At 41.9% G+C, this 16,552-nt stretch overlaps 1 protein-coding gene across 1 annotated transcript; it reads left to right on the plus strand.

The window, feature by feature from the left end:
* Positions 1–4,466: 4,466 nt before the first annotated feature.
* On the plus strand, positions 4,467–16,023 carry LOC139530838 (ectonucleoside triphosphate diphosphohydrolase 5-like). The gene is made up of 13 exons (XM_071327574.1): positions 4,467–5,095; positions 5,570–5,649; positions 5,959–6,102; positions 6,484–6,559; positions 7,162–7,197; positions 10,573–10,661; positions 10,760–10,839; positions 11,633–11,694; positions 11,883–11,984; positions 12,771–12,914; positions 13,117–13,173; positions 14,261–14,376; positions 14,478–16,023. Exons 1-13 carry the CDS (start codon positions 4,801–4,803, stop codon positions 14,559–14,561), a joined length of 1,365 nt encoding a protein of 454 aa, XP_071183675.1. The 5' UTR covers positions 4,467–4,800; the 3' UTR covers positions 14,562–16,023.
* The last annotated feature ends 529 nt before the right edge of the window (positions 16,024–16,552 follow it).

Genomic DNA, 16,552 nt, shown 5'->3' on the forward strand with positions numbered 1-16,552 from the left:
AGTTAGCTTTGCGACAGTATCAAAAATAAATGTAGTATTGTTCTTATTTTCCTCAATTAAGTTGGAAAATAGGATGATCGAGCAGCAGTGAGGGCTCTTCGATACTGCACGGTACTGTCTTTCCAAGCTAGTCGGAAGACTTCCAGTTTAGTGTGGTGCCATTTCCGATCCAATTTTCTGGACGCTTGCTTCAGAGCTCGGGTATTTTCTGTATACCAGGGAGCTAGTTTCTTATGACAAATGTTTTTAGTTTTTAGGGGTGCAACTGCATCTAGGGTATTGCGCAAGGTTAAATTGAGTTCCTCAGTTAGGTGGTTAACTGATTTTTGTCCTCTGACGTCCTTGGGTAGGCAGAGGGAGTCTGGAAGGTTATCAAGGAATCTTTGGGTTGTCTGAGAATTTATAGCACGACTTTTGATGCTCCTTGGTTGAGGTCTGAGCAAATTATTTGTTGCGATTGCAAACGTAATAAAATGGTGGTCCGATAGTCCAGGGTTATGAGGAAAAACATTAAGATCCACAACATTTATTCCATGGGACAAAACTAGGTCCAGAGTATGACTGTGGCAGTGAGTAGGTCCAGAGACATGTTGGACAAAATCCACTGAGTCGATGATGGCTCCGAAAGCCTTTTGCAGTGGGTCTGTGGACTTTTCCATGTGAATATTAAAGTCACCAAAAATTTGAATATTATCTGCTATGACTACAAGGTCCAATACGAATTCAGGGAACTCAGTGAGGAACGCTGTATATGGCCCAGGAGGCCTGTAAACAGTAGCTATAAAAAGTGATTGAGTAGACTGCATAGATTTCATGACTAGAAGCTCAAAAGATAAAAACGTCTTTTTTTTTTGTAAATTGAAATTTGCTATCGTAAATGTTAGCAACACCTCCGCCTTTGCGGGATGCACGGGGGATATGGTCACTAGTGTAACCAGGAGGTGAGGCCTCATTTAACACAGTAAATTCATCAGGCTTAAGCCATGTTTCAGTCAGGCCAATCACATCAAGATTATGATCAGTGATTAGTTCATTGACTATAACTGCCTTTGAAGTGAGGGATCTAACATTAAGTAGCCCTATTTTGAGATGTGAGGTATCACGATCTCTTTCAATAATGGCAGGAATGGAGGAGGTCTTTATTCTAGTGAGATTGCTAAGGCTAACACCGCCATGTTTAGTTTTGCCCAACCTAGGTCGAGGCACAGACACGGTCTCAATGGGGATAGCTGAGCTGACTACACTGACTGTGCTAGTGGCAGACCCCTGGCCTGCACCCTATTTCATTGTGGAGCTAGGGGACTTAGAGCCCTGTCTATGTTCCTAGATAAGATGAGATCACCCCTCCAGCTAGGATGGAGTCTGTCACTCCTCAACAGGCCAGGCTTGGTCCTGTTTGTGGGTGAGTCCCAGAAAGAGGGCCAATTATCTACAAATTCTATCTTTTGGTAGGGGCAGAAAACAGTTTTCAACCAGCGATTGAGTTGTGAGACTCTGCTGTAGAGGTCATCACTCCCCCTAACTGGGAGGGGGCCAGAGACAATTACTCGATGCCGACACATGTTTCTAGCTGATTTACACGCTGAAGCTATGTTGTGCTTGGTGACCTCTGACTGTTTCATCCTAACATCGTTGGTGCCGACGTGGATAACAATATCCCTATACTCTCTACACTCGGCAGTTTTAGCTTTTTAGCCAGCACCATCTTCAGATTAGCCTTAACGTTGGTAGCCCTGCCCCCTGGTAAACCGTGTATGATCGCTGGATGATTCGTTTTAAGTCTAATACTGCGGGTAATGGAGTCGCCAATGACTAGGGTTTTCAATTTGTGAGAGCTAATGGTGGGAGCCTTCGGCGTCTCAGACCCCGTAACGGGAGGAGTAGAGACCAGAGAAGGCTCGGCCTCTGACTCCGACTCGCTGCTCAATGGGGAGAACCGGTTGAAAGTTTCTGTCGGCTGAATGAGCGACACCGGTTGAGCAATCCTACAGCATTTCCCTCCAGAAGCCATGAGAAAGTTGTCCGGCTGCGGGGACCGTGCGAGGGGATTTATACTAATGTTACTATCTGTACTTACTGGTGGCACAGACGCTGTTTCATCCTTTCCTACACTGAATTTACCCTTGCCTAACGATTGCGTCTGAAGCTGGGCATGCAGCACAGCTATCCTCGCCGTAAGGCGATCGTTCTCCTGTATATTATGAGTACAGCGACTGCAATTAGAAGGCATCATGTTAATGTTACTACTTAGCTTCGGCTGTTGGAAGTCCTGATGAACCATGTCCAGATAAAACGTCCGGAGTGAAAAAGTTGAATGAAAAAAAGTTGAGTGAGGGAAAAACGAAAAACATAAACGGTAATTAAAAGTAAAAACCGTAAAGTTGTCAGGTAGCAAAGTAAGGTTGGCAACAAAACGCACAGCAGCACGTAAACATGTCTGCAAGTTGTCACAACATAACTGATTTGTCTCAAACACATTAAGAAGGAAAGAAATTCCACAAATTCACTTTTAACAAGGCACTCCTGTTAATTGAAATGCATTCCAGGTGACTACATCATGAAGCTGGTTGAGAGAATGCCAAGAGTGTGCAAAGCTGTCATCAAGGCAAAGGGTGGCTACTTTGAAGAATCTAAAATCTGTTTTGATTTGTTTAACACTTTTTTGGTTACTACATGATTCCATATGTGCTATTTCATAGTTTTGATGTCATCACTAATATTCTACAATGTAAAAAATTGTCTAAATAGAAAAACCCTTGAATGAGTAGGTTTTGTCCAAACTTTTGACTGGTAATGTATATATTTCCACACACTGGAATAATACTGTGAAATTGTGAAAATTATGATGCCCTTTTAGTGTAGCTGTTTTGAAAAGACTGCCTGAAATTTCAGCCTGTTTTAGTGGGATGGAGTTTTGGCCTTCCATAGTGACATCACCATGCGGTGAATGAGTTAATAAACCAATAAAGAGTTACAAACCTCTGCCAATAACAGCAAATGTTCCGTTTTTCCCTCCCCCACTGAATTCTTTTTCTTTGCTAAGAAGCTATTTTGTTTGTTTTCAGTTAAAATTGTCAAAAATAATCACAGTAAGGTACTTAATTGTTACACAGAAATTATTTAATATTGAGATAAAACAGCTGCATTGGACCTTTAAATTGACACAAAGTCAATGAGAGGTCCTGCACATGCATGCTTTGATAGGGGAAATGGACCATAATGGTGAACCACAGGATTGGAAAAAAGTAGCCACAGTATTTAGACAAAAAGGAAGGAGGAAAGAAAGTGCAATATTTTTAGTCCAAATTACAGTGTTAGAACAGTGCGCTGCGCAGCGGAGTGTCCTGGGATTGGAATGGCATGCTAGTGCCAAGCCCCATCCTTTCCTCATGCCCTCTCTGTGGACCTTCTCTCTGCCCTTCTCAAGTCCTGCTGCAGGACCGCTGGCCGCCCCCATTCCGGCTTAATCACACCCCCTCAGCTGAGCTGGGTGACACATGCCACCACAGTTTGTGCTTCACTCACCCTGTGTGTGACTGTGTGGTGAACCTGTTAGCAGGAGCAGAGTTGGGTGATACCAGTTCAGCAAGTCTGCAGTCTCTAGAAATATACAAATTCTACCTGTTTCAGCCCTGTCTTTGTTTACTGTTGCTGCAGCTTCTCATGGGGACTGAGTGAAGGAAATCCCACTCTGGTGCAAAGCTAAGTTCATATGAGGTCTCTGAGTTAGCAGGGCCTCTTTGCTGAGCTGCAGAAGTACATTGTTATTGCCTCCCTCCCTCCTAAAAACCAGAAACTCTGAACATTACAGTACATTAGAATATTTTTGCTGATAGACTGGTTAAAGACACCTTGCCAACCACCCAGCTAAAACTGAAAACAGCTACTCATGCTTTTCATGGTTTCGCCTGTGAAACGTGCCTTTAAATATTCTTTCCTAGGAAAGCTTGTGGTTAGCACAGGGATGAGTGGGAGTGAGATTATTGCTGTCCTTCTTTCAGCATTTATGCCAGTTGGAGTGCAAGTTGCATCAGCACATCTCTTGTGAAAGGTTGGTTGGGTTTAAAGGTCTGCAGCATATGTTTTTATGTGGTAATTTTCACACATGTCATTATTGGTTCGGAATGTGATACACACAAAAAATGACTTGTACATATCCAGAGAAAGGTGTATTGCCTGTCTTGCCTTGGGCTGTCAGGTTACTACCTACTACCTGACAGCCCAAGTCAAGACGGGCAATACAAGAAATTAAGACGAATATGAGTAATAGGCTACTTGTGCAGGGAAGGAACTGTAGTAATCGACAAGCTTGCCTGTAAGTCTTAATTAAATACACCAATAAAATGTAAAATGTATTTTAAAATGTATTTTAAGACAATTGCTTCAAATTTCTACAAGCCAGTCATTTTGATGTCTTGATATATCCTCTTTCTTCACTTAGGGGGATTTTTGGCTCCAGTTTGCCCACGAAAGATGAAGAGAGAGAAAAATAATTGCTGCTGGTAAGCAGATAGTCAGTATCCAACTCTTTCAGAAGGGGGACTCTTGAAGGAACCTAGATGGAACGCAACAGGATTGGTGGATGACCTGTCATGGTGTGGCCCAGCGCCAAGACCTTATGTCTTTATATACTGTTAACAGATGACCAGACAGTCCTGAATGTGCATTGCTACCCACACTGTCTCTGCCTCTCCGGTTGTCTCTCATCACCTCTGCAAGCTGCTGCCACTGCATTTTGTGCTGCTCCTCTGAAGAAGACTATCTTGAATAAAGCACAGTTTGACTCTTGTAAAAAAAAAGATGGCTCTTCAGATGCTTCTCCTGACAGTAATGTCCATGTCGGTTCTGGCTTGGAACTTCCAAGCGGAGGCAACCTACCATCCCCGCCAGACAGTCCACCACGAACACTCTGCTAACATGGAAAACCTCCTGCCCGAAAACCTCCTGCTCGAAGTCGTGCCCAAAGTCTTGCCTGAGGTCTTGCTTGAGGTCTCCCATCCTGTCAACCTCAGCCGCACTTTCTATGGGATCATGTTCGATGCTGGGAGCACAGGCACCCGGATCCACATCTACACATTTATCCAGAAAGACCCAGGTGAGTGTTTTCTCTCTCTTTTTCTGTGTATCTCATTCAGTATCTCTCAGCCTTAGCTTAGTCCCAGGAGCCAATAGGGGTTTACATTCAGCTGTCTCCCAGAGAGTATATGTTTGCTGTTGGGTCATTCGCTCTGTGGTGTAAAGACGAACATGTGCCGTCAGCATGGGGAGAGAGCAATCATGGGCAAGACCGAACCAAGAGGCAGCTGAGTTGTAGTTTTAATCATCTGTTAGTGTGGCCGAAATCCCTAAAAACGAACCTCTAATAATGGACTTTGATATGCTGTTTTTGTATTTACTTTACTTTAAACATCAGTGATTGTAAAGCCTAGCAATGGAGTGATTGAGGCAACAAAGCAAATTTCAAAGCACACATTAATGCAGAAGAGTTCTGTTATTTCACACATTTCATATATTTATATCTTGTTTGAAAATTGAATGCATTCTCCCCATCTACTTTTTGTCTTTTTAGTTGAGCTGCCAGTTCTGGACAATGAGATGTATCATGCGGTGAAGCCTGGTCTGTCTGCCTATAAAGATAAGCCTGAAGAGGTATGTATCATGTCTATCATTTTCTCATTTAGGCTTTGCGATGTAGACCATGTAATTACATGAACTGATTCTGCTGAAGCTGTCACTAAGTCTGATCTTTACTGTCTTGGGATCTACATCTTAAAAACCAGACGATGTGAAGTCCTATGTGGACAAACATATCAACCCTTTAATCAACTGAATACGTTAATGCCGGTATATACTTCATTCACTGTTGAAATATCTATATCAGCCCTTTTGGTCACGCCTGTGATTTGAGTGTTCCAGTGGAGACCCTGCTCATCTGTTAATGCCTTTTATCCCATTCAGGGTGGGAACACGATCAGAGCACTGCTGAAGGTGGCCAAGAAGACGGTGCCAGAGGATGAGTGGAAGCAGACCCCGGTGGTCCTGAAAGCCACAGCCGGGCTCCGCCTCCTGCCCGAGGAGAAGGCTAATGCTCTGCTGGATGAGGTGAGGCACGTTTTCTCTCCCCTCAGTTAGTTTGGCACAGGGATGACCCGTCCTGCCAAGGATCGGGACATGAAACTGCTAAGTGCTTACAAGTGTTCTTGAAAAACTGTGGGGGAAAGTCTACCCACTTCGAGGTGGCAATCACTGTGCAAAAAACTGCTGTTTTGGGGTTGTCTGGAGTAGTGGAATATGTCATTTGAATTATTAAATTAGTGCGGCTACTCTAGCCATGCTTGTGGTTTTGCATTCCGTCATTCTCAGACAAATGTGCCTCATAACAATTCCTGAGTCTTGAGATAAGTATCTATTTTTATTTTCTTATTGTCTTTATTCAGCATGATCTTTATTAATATGCACTGTCATCATAAATTGTCTCCGTAGGTTCGGGAAGTCTTTGACGAGTCCCCCTTCTTTGTACCGAACAACAGTGTCTCCATAATGAATGGAACAAATGAAGGTATGTCACTTTGTTGGTGCCACAAACATTTGTCTTACATTTTCTTTTATGGTACTGTGGTATTGTGGGTATGTTGGTAAAGAGGAAAACTGTAGAAATTGCTTAGATTAGCTAAACGCTGCAGTATTGTCAAACCAGGTGGTTGGTATCTCCCAACACTGTCCTCGTAACATGTGTTTATAAGAGCTCTATCGCTACCTCATAGAGCAATTAAATAACCTTGTCTGGGTTGTCCTTCCCACACTCAATATTAAGTGATCCTCCACATCACTCATTAAGACACCCGCACCAACTCCTGTTTCATCAGATGTGCAATTCATTAGCCTCACTTTATGAGAGCCATAACATGAGCTCTGAGACAGTAGTAATGACCTGGGTTGGTCTATCCATGTCAGACAAATATTGCTAATGTAACAGCTGCTAAATGAATGAAAACTAGTATAACCTCCAATATCTTAACTGACAGTCTCTGAACTGCATGTGTTCAAATGGCAATATGTATCAGTAACTTCCAACAACACGATTACAAAGGCAACAATTGCATATGATTTGGCTCGAGTGAATGTTTTACTCATACACTCTCCATCTACTCTCTCTTGTAGGAGTCCTGGCCTGGGTAACAGTGAACTTTTTGACAGGTAAGACATTGCTCATGTTTTGTTAAGGTGGTGTTAATGGTCAGGGGGGTCATTTCTGAGGTTTAAACACTGTACACAGTTGCAGAGCAGTGAAAGTCTCCTGTCTGACTGTCTTGAATGTTGGCCACCATCTGGTCACGATGGGATGCAAAATTCCCTCACTTTTTACACAGAGTTAGTGTAACATTTATTTTAAAACCTATCCTATGCCCAAAATGATAGCCGCCGTGTTAAACAAATCTAAATATATTTTAGATTCTTCAAGGTAGCCAGCCTTTGTCTTGATGACAGCTTTGCACACTCTTGGCATTCTCTCAACCAGCTTCATGAGGTAGTCACCTGGAATGCATTTTAATTAACAGGTGTGCCTTGTTAAAAGTAAATTTGTGGAATTTCTTTCCTTCTTAATGCGTTTGAGCCAATCAGTTGTGTTGTGACAAAGTAGGGATGGTATACAGAAGATAGCACTATTTGGTAAAAGACCAAGTCCATATTATGGCAAGACCAGCTCAAATAAGCAAAGAGAAACGACAGTACATCATTACTTTAAGACATGGTCAGTCAATGCGGAAAATTTCAAGAACTTTGAAAGTTTGCAGTCACAAAAACCATCAAGCGCTATAATGAAACTTGCGCTTATGAGGACCGCCACAGGAAAGGAAGACTCAGAGTTACCTCTGCTGCAGAGGATAAGTTCATTAGAGTTTCCAGCGTCAGAAATTGCAGCCCAAATACATCTTTCACAGAGTTCAAGTAACAGATACATCTCAACATCAACTGTTCAGAGGTGACTGCGTGAATCAGGCCTTCATGGTTGAATTGCTGCAAAGAAACCACTACTAAAGGACACCAACAAGAAGAACAGACTTGCTGGGGCCAAGAAACACGAGCAATGGACATTAGACCAGTGTAAATCTGTCTTTTGGTCTGATGAGTCCAAATTTGAGATTTTTGGTTCCAACCGTCGTGTCTTTGTGAGACACAGAGTAGGTGAACGGATGATCTCCGCATGTGTGGTTCCCACCATGAAGCATGGTGGAGGAGGTGTGATGGTTCGTTGCTGGTGACACTGTCTTTATTTATTTAGAATTCAAGGCACACTTAACCATCATGGCTACCACAGCATTCTGCAGCGACACGCCATCCCATCTGGTTTGCGCTTAGTGGGACTATAATTTGTTTTTCAACAGGACAATGACCCAACACACAGGCTGTGTAAGGGCTATTTGATCAAGAAGGAGAGTGATGGAGTGCTGCATCAGATGACCTGGCCTCCACAATCACCCGACTTTAACCCAATTGAGATGGTTTGTGATGAGTTGGACTGCAGAGGGAAGGAAAAGCAGCCAACAAGTGCTCAGCATATGTGGGAACTCCTACAAGACTGTTGGAAAAGCATTCCAGGTGATGCTGGTTGAGAGAATGCCAAGAGTGCGCAAAGCTGTCAAGGCAAAAGGTGGCTACAAATATAAAAAAAAGAACACTTTTTTGGTTACTACATGATTCCATATGTGTTATTTCATAGTTTTCATGTGTTCACTATTTTTCTACAATGTAGAAAATCATAAAAATAAAGAAAAACCCTTGAATGAGTAGGTGTGTCCAAACTTTTGACTGGTACTGTATACAGTTGAAGTCGGAAGTTGACATACACTTAGGTTGGAGTCATTAAAACTAGTTTTCAACCACTCCACACATTTCTTGTTAACAAACTATAGTTTTTGCAGGTCGGTTAGGACATCTACTTTGTGCATGACACAAGTAATGTTTCCAACAATTTTTTACAGACAGATTATTTCACTTATAATTCACTGTATCACAATTCCAGTGGGTCAGAAGTTTACATACACTAAGTTGACTGTGTCTTTTTAAACAGCTTGGAAAATTCCAGAAAATTATGTAATGGCTTTAGAAGCTTCTGTTAGGCTAATTGACATCATTTGAGTCAATTGGAGGTGTACCTGTGGATGTATTTCAAGGCCTACCTTCAAACTCAGTGCCTCTTTGCTTGACATCATTAGAAAATAAAAAGAAATCAGCCAAGACCTCAGAAAAAACATTGTAGACCTCCACAAGTATGGTTCATCCTTGGGAGCAATTTCTAAATGCCTGAAGGTACCATGTTCATCTGTACAAACAATAGGACGCAAGTATAAACACCATGGGACCACACAACCGTCATACCGCTCAGGAAGGAGACGCGTTCTGTCCCCTAGAGATTAGCGTATTTGGTGCGAAAAGTGCAAATCAATCCCAGAACAACAGCAAAGGACCTTGTACAAGGTACAAAAGTATCTATATCCACAGTAAGACGAGTCCTATATCGAAAGCCCGCTCAGCAAGGAAGAAGCCAGACTACGGTTTGCAACTACACATGGGGACAAAGATGGTACTTTTTGGAGAACTGTCCTCTGGTCTGATGAAACAAAAATACAACTGTTTGGCCATAATGATCATCGTTATGTTAAGAGGAAAAATGGGGAGGCTTGCAAGCTGAAGAACACCATCCCAACCGTGAAGCACGGGGGTGGCAGCATCATGTTGTGGGGGTGCTTTGCTGCAGGAGGGTCTGGTGCACTTCACCAAATAGATGGCATCATGAGGAGGAAAATTATGTGGATATATTGAAGCAACATCTCAAGACATTAGTCCGGAAGTTAAAGCTTGGTCGCAAATGGGTCTTCCAAATGGACAATGGCTTAAGGCAAAATGGCTTAAGGACAACAAAGTCAAGGTATTGGAGTGGCCATCACAAAGCCCTGCCTCAATCCCATAGAAAATTTGTGGGCAGAACTGAAAAAGCGTGTGCGAGCAAGGATGCCTACAAACCTGACTCAGTTACACCAGCTCTGTCAGGAGGAATGGGCCAAAATTCACCCAACTTATTGTGGGAAGCTCGTGGAAGGCTACCCGAAACGTTTGACCCAAGTTAAACAATTTAAAGGCAATGCTACCAAATAGTAATTGAGTGTATGTAAACTTCTGATCCACTGGGAATGTGATGAAAGAAATAAAAGCTGAAATAAATCATTCTCTATGCTATTATTCACATTCTTAAAATAAAGGGGTGATCCTAACTGACCTAAGACAGGGAATTTTTACTAGGATTAAATGTCAGGAATTGTGGAAAACTGAGTTTAAATGTATTTGGCTATGGTGTATGTAAACCTCCGACTTCAACTGTATCTATTAGAATGCCTGTCTTTGTCTCAAGCGGGTGGTTGGAAAATGAATGAATTCTAAATGCAGTATGTGGTCAATGTACAGTACCTGTATGTTCTACTTTCTGTTTATAATGTTGATGATGAATAGCATCCTGTCTATAGTTTTCTATTTCCAATTCTATGTGTTTGACTTTCCATCTGTTTGCTTTAGGTCACTTGTATGCCAAAACCAGGAAGACAGTGGGGATCCTGGACTTGGGTGGAGGATCTACCCAGATCACTTTCCTTCCAAAATCAAAGGTAAATGTTCAACTGAACTCCACTGATGTTTTATGAAGATTTAGATAACCATTGCTATTTAATTAGACATTACTCAACCCCTCTCTCTGTACCCATAGAAAACAGTTTTCACTGCCCCAGCCAGTTACATTGCCAACATCAACATGTTCAACCACACTCTACAACTCTATACTCACAGGTGAGTAAACAAGCATTGGTGCAGCATTTATAGTACAGATCTTCATTTTGTAGGAAATTAATCATGCTGTAACAGGAAATGTGAATTATTATGTGGATTATAATTCATGGAAATATTTGTAGGGGTTGATACATTTTTCGAAAAAGGAAAATCAAGTCGGAAATTTCAAAGTGGAAATTACAAACTTCAGAAGCCTTTTTAAAACTCAAACACACTACAAGTTGTACATTTTCCTTTTGCCCCCAGAACAGCCTCAATTTGTTGGAGCATGGACTCTACAAGGTGTCAAGCGTTCCACAGGGATGCTGGCCCATGTTGACTCCAACATGTTGACACTGTTGTGTCAAGTTGGCGGGATGCCATTTGGGTGGACCATTCTTGATACACACAGGAAACTGTTGAGCGTGAAAAACCCAGCAACGTTGCGGTTCTTGACACACCGTTGCGCTTGGCACCTACTACCACACCCCGTTCAAAGGCACTTAAATATTTTTTCTTGACCATTCACCCTCTTAATGGCACACATACACAATCCGTGCCTCAAATGTCTCAAAGCTTAAAAATCCTTCTTTAACCTGTCTCCTCCCCTTCATCTACACTGATTGAAGTGGACTTAACAAGTGACATCAATAAGGGATCATAGCTTTCACCTGGAATCACCTACGTCATGGAAAGAGCACGTGTTCTTAATGTTTTGTATACTCATTGTATATCATGGCATGCAATGAAAATAGCATACTCACAATACCTTGGCATTGTCATGAATGTATTCTGAATATCTGTCCTCATTCAGCTACCTTGGAAATGGACTTGTAGCGGCTCGATTGGCAACTCTTGGGGCTTTGGGGGCTGATGGTAATTTGAATTGTCATACAGTATTTGCTTAGCTATTCAAGCTAGGCAACTGCAGTCATCTGTTCAGGCTGGATAAATACATTTGTATAATGCTGCAAGACACACTAGATTTCTATAAATCAGACACACTATTTAACTGTCATCCTCGTTGGGGACAATGCAATAACCAATCTGGTTTACTCTTTCAGGTCTGGATTGGAAAGTTTTCACAAGTTCCTGTCTACCCAAGAAATTCAGAGAGGACTGGACTTTTGGTGGAATCACCTACAAAGTTAGTGGAATTCCTGACGGTAAGCACAAGATAAAACATACACTTTCGATAATATTAAATTTTTTATAATCCTCGAAACTAGAAATAAATTATTCAGTCTCAGAGCGCAATGTTAGAGTTTAGTTCAGTCTGAGTTGAGAACATTTTCCCACTGGACAGTGCAGAATGCATGTTTTGTCATTCTTTCTCTCTGCATGCAGACTTTAAACAGTTATAATAGAGCAAACCTTGTGTTTAAATGAGAGGAAAATTGTGAGTTAACTCCGCAAATAATGCAACACTCCCATACCACGGTCATGTAGACAAAAGATACTGGGTTAGTCCCCGAGCTGTAATTTTTTCTGTGTAAGGAGAGGCTTGATGTTGACCGCTTACAATTATGTGGTAAAAATAGATAACCCAACAGGCGTGTGCTAGTCTTGTCAGCACTTGGTTTCCCCGGTTGTAACCAACAAACCAATCCCAGGGTGCTGTGAAAGTATCCTTTTGGGGTTTTTCTAGTGTAGAGCCCTGGAGAGCCCATAGCCTCAACCCCATTTTGATCTCATAAAGAGGCTCCGGGTTCTCCCAGTGCATTGCACCACAAGCATGCAGCAAACTCAGTTATTTTACTCTCATTTAAAAATAAACCTTTTATCGTTGGTGCCAATTTAAAATTATTCGGACTTCTTAACAATTGACTTGAGTGTTATGTTGTCATGAAGCTGACGTAACTCTATACTTTTATGATACTTGCCTTGAAGATTCAGTAGAGTTTGTGATAGATACTAATGATTATTTTGATGTTATCTGTGTGTGTCTCCAGGCTATGCAGGTTACAAGCTGTGTTACTATGAGGTGATGAGGGTGGTGAAAGGCATCGTGCACCAGCCGTTTGAGGTGAAGGGCAGCAGCATCTTCTATGCCTTCTCCTACTACTTTGACAGAGCTGTGGAGTCAGGCCTCATCGGTGAGTAGACACAGACCAGATACAAAACCACCATTCAGAAAGCATCCAGTTAAACCTCATAATGATATGAAAGGAATAAAGTAAAAAAATGAATAAAATGTTTAGTTATTTTCTCCTCATATACATTTAACTGTAGTTTTTAGGATTTGCTTGGAAAACTGAAATGACAGATGAGAATAAGTATAAATGTTTTGTTTTCCAGATGGCAGTCGCGGTGGTATGGTAGAAGTCAGGGATTTCAAGAAGAGAGCCAAAGAAGGTGAGTGCTAGGCTTTTCCCCTCAGAAACATGTTGACTATATTGATGCAGTACACAGTGTACAAACAAGAAATGTTGGTGCTTATTTGCATGTTAGACTCAACAATCTCACGGGCCTTACAAAACATCAGTTCCTCACCACAAAATCCTGCTGTAAAAATACACGCTGTTCTACCTCACACAAACACTCAACCTTGTTTGTGCCCAAACATCTTGGCACTACTGTAACCGAACCTGGAACATTGGCACTTTCGTCTGCCATTTCCAATATAACCAAGGACCATCAGATGAAATGTCTGATTCATAACTATTCTCAGAGCATTAACAAATATGTTGATATTTGACATACACATTGACATTTAGCTACTTAACACATTTACAGTAATCTGATGTGGAAAGTGCTCTGGCACGTTAGATTGACATATAGCCTGGGTAAATCTGTTAGAGCGCGTGGCACAATAAATGCCTGTGCTAGATTTACAGCTAGCAGGAACAAGTTGGTGTGTTATGTAAAGTCTGTTTGCATTGCGAAAACAGTCATATGGCCTTGATGAACACGTCAGGCGTTGGGCAGGTCGTCAGGTGTTGGGCAGGTTGGCAGGCAGTTGACCTGGGCAGCTGTGAGCTCTCTCTCTCGTACCTGACAGCCACACAACACCAACCTGACCTGGAGGCTGAGCCTGAGAGAGAGACACTGTGTACAGCTAGTCTGTTGGCTCTGCCACCCATCCCCAGAATCACCAACATGTGCAGACCCTCAGCACTTGACTCTTCTCACACCCCCTTTCTCAGTCAGCTAAACAAACAAAATAAACCAAACAAGATGACCAGCTTTCTATTATGTGGTGTACAGGTTAGAGGTTGTCTGCTGCTTGACCCCACATGAGACATGATACAAGATGTCTCAAAATATGCCCACGCGTGCTGTCGTCATAAAACTCAGCATTAGCAGGACAGAACTATGTTACTGTTAAGTAAATACTTGTTAAATATCCACCAAATAAGGTGAATACATAATATTTATATCACAGTGCTCTCTGCCCTTTGTGATTTGTTGTTAATGTAGTGCCTACCTGATTTGTTTTCAGTGTGCAACAAGATGACCAAGTACCGTCCCATCAGTCCCTTCCTCTGCATGGATATGACATATATCACCTGCCTGTTGAAGGAGGGCTTTGGCTTCAAGGACAACACAATGCTGCAGGTGAGACAGGAACAGGTCACTGGGCACAAAGGTAGGGGACAGGCACCAAGACGTTAATAAGTCAAAACTTAACAAACATCGTTTTTTGTTCTGCTCCACAGCTCGCCAAGAAGGTGAACAACGTTGAGACAAGTTGGGCCTTGGGAGCCACATTTGATCACTTTAACAACCTCAACATCCACTAAGGGCAGCTATCCTAACTGTCTGCAGGCACTGAGAGGGACAGCCTGTTACTTGGGGCATCTCCTCTGCCACCGACCCCTGACTAGCCCCTCCCTCCTGCTCAGCAGCACTGCCACGCTCCTCCAGCCTACCCCTCCCCTCCCTCCCTCAGCAATCTCCTGCAAATAATCCAAGAACTGTTGACAAAGAAATCACTATATTTTTTATAAGGACAGCTATTTCTACTGTATGTTTAACCCATAATTAGTGAGATGACTTTATTTTTGCAAAGCAAGCGTTTACATTTTCGCTTCCTTAGGGCTGTCTGACCTGAAATGCAGTCTTATTTGGCTACCTTTGAGTGTGTAGAGTATTTAAAAGCAATGCGACTAGTAAGGTATTTAGAGAACTTTGGTCATGGAGTGCACTGTAAAGTACAGTGGAATATTTGAAAAAATTGGTTGCAGGAATGACAGTGGGGATCCTGGACTTGGGTGGAGATCCAAAAGGTAAATGTTAAACTGCAACTCATTCTATCTGGAAATGTGTTTCCAGTACATTCTACTGTAGGACAAGTGAATAAGACATTTTCCCTCACAAGGCTTATAACAATAGATGGTTGAAATGACTTAGCCAAAGCTTTCCCCCTCATACTTTGCACAGAACACTTTAACTGCAGATACTGTATTGGAGATCTGTTGCTTGGATGTTGTCTACAGAGTTGTACATATCCATCCATGTTAAAGGGAGGTGTCCAATTTGAAACAACTCAGGAGGCAAGTAAAGCTCAGAGGGGGGAGACGATAGTGTTCTCACTGAGTAAGTCTTGCATTTGATACATGAATACTATTGTATGTATGGTGTTAATGTTTAAAAGTGCTGCCTTGGTAGATGTGCGGCCTTGCGTAGGATGGCCAGTTGTGTTGAATCAGAGTGAGTGACTTGTGTTTCTGACTGTTGGTGAACTCTGTGTTATTTGTGTTGTCTACGGTGGCGCACTAAATTATCATTGTTCGATCAACCGTGTACAGGACCGTCAGAGGTTTAGCTTGTTGCTGTATTCAGCAACCAGTCATAATGTTATTATTAGAGCGTCTAAGCATGTCAGGTATATCAAAGACCTTCAACCCATTAATCTTTCATTTGTAGGGATATAGCTCTTGGTGCAAGACACACATAATGCTTAATACTGTTTGTAATTTTCTTGTGAACTGTACAAATATTTAAAATGCTGTTGCAATCTGTACAAAATTTAACTTTGCTGTATTACTGCTCCTCGTGCAATCATAGCCGCTATCTGTCCAGTAGCAAACATGTCCAATAACTACTGCTGTATATAACACTACAAAGTAAACCTGTATTAGTAAAATACTTACCAGTCTAACTGCTTTGACTTTGCAGATGAAAACTTTCTTTCTGCTGCATAATGTTCACTATGTTTTAAGGTGAACTGTTTGACAGATCATGTCAATATTTTATGAAAACCTGGTGCAAGTAAAATGTGTGTATACATTATACATGTATGTTTCAATAAAATACTAAAAGTGTATTTGATGTATTTGTTTTCCCTAACATGTTCAGTCTTTAAACAGCCCAATATACAGTGTACAAAACATTAAGAACACCTTCCTAATATTGAGTTGAACACCCCTTTTGCCCCTAGAACAGCCTCAATTCATCAGGACTTTGTGTTGAAATTGTTCAACAGGGATGCTGGCCCATGTTGACTCCAATGCGTCCCACAGTTGTGTCAAGTTGACTGGATGTCCTTTGGGTGGTGGACCGTTCTTAATAAACACAGGAAACACCCAGCAGTGTTGCAGTTCTTGACACAAACCAGTGCGTCCGGCACCTACAACCATATCCCGTTCAAAGGCACTTAAAATATTTTGTCTTGATAGTTCACCCTCTGAATGGCACACATTCACATTCCGTCTCGCTTGTCTCAAAGCTTAAAAATCCTTCTTTATCCCGTCTCCTCCCCTTCATCTACACTGATTGAAGCGAATTTAAC

This window comes from Salvelinus alpinus, chromosome 9 (assembly GCF_045679555.1).
Source record: "Salvelinus alpinus chromosome 9, SLU_Salpinus.1, whole genome shotgun sequence".
In the NCBI taxonomy this organism is placed as follows: domain Eukaryota; kingdom Metazoa; phylum Chordata; class Actinopteri; order Salmoniformes; family Salmonidae; genus Salvelinus; species Salvelinus alpinus.

Coding starts and splice junctions, on each gene's coding strand:
- LOC139530838 (XM_071327574.1), top strand. CDS start 4,801: ATGGCTCTTCAGATGCTTCTCCTGACAGTAATGTCCATGTCGGTTCTG. Junction 11,985..12,770: donor AGTTAGTGGAATTCCTGACG/GTAAGCACAAGA, acceptor GTGTGTCTCCAG/GCTATGCAGGTTACAAGCTG. Junction 12,915..13,116: donor TGTGGAGTCAGGCCTCATCG/GTGAGTAGACAC, acceptor TTTGTTTTCCAG/ATGGCAGTCGCGGTGGTATG.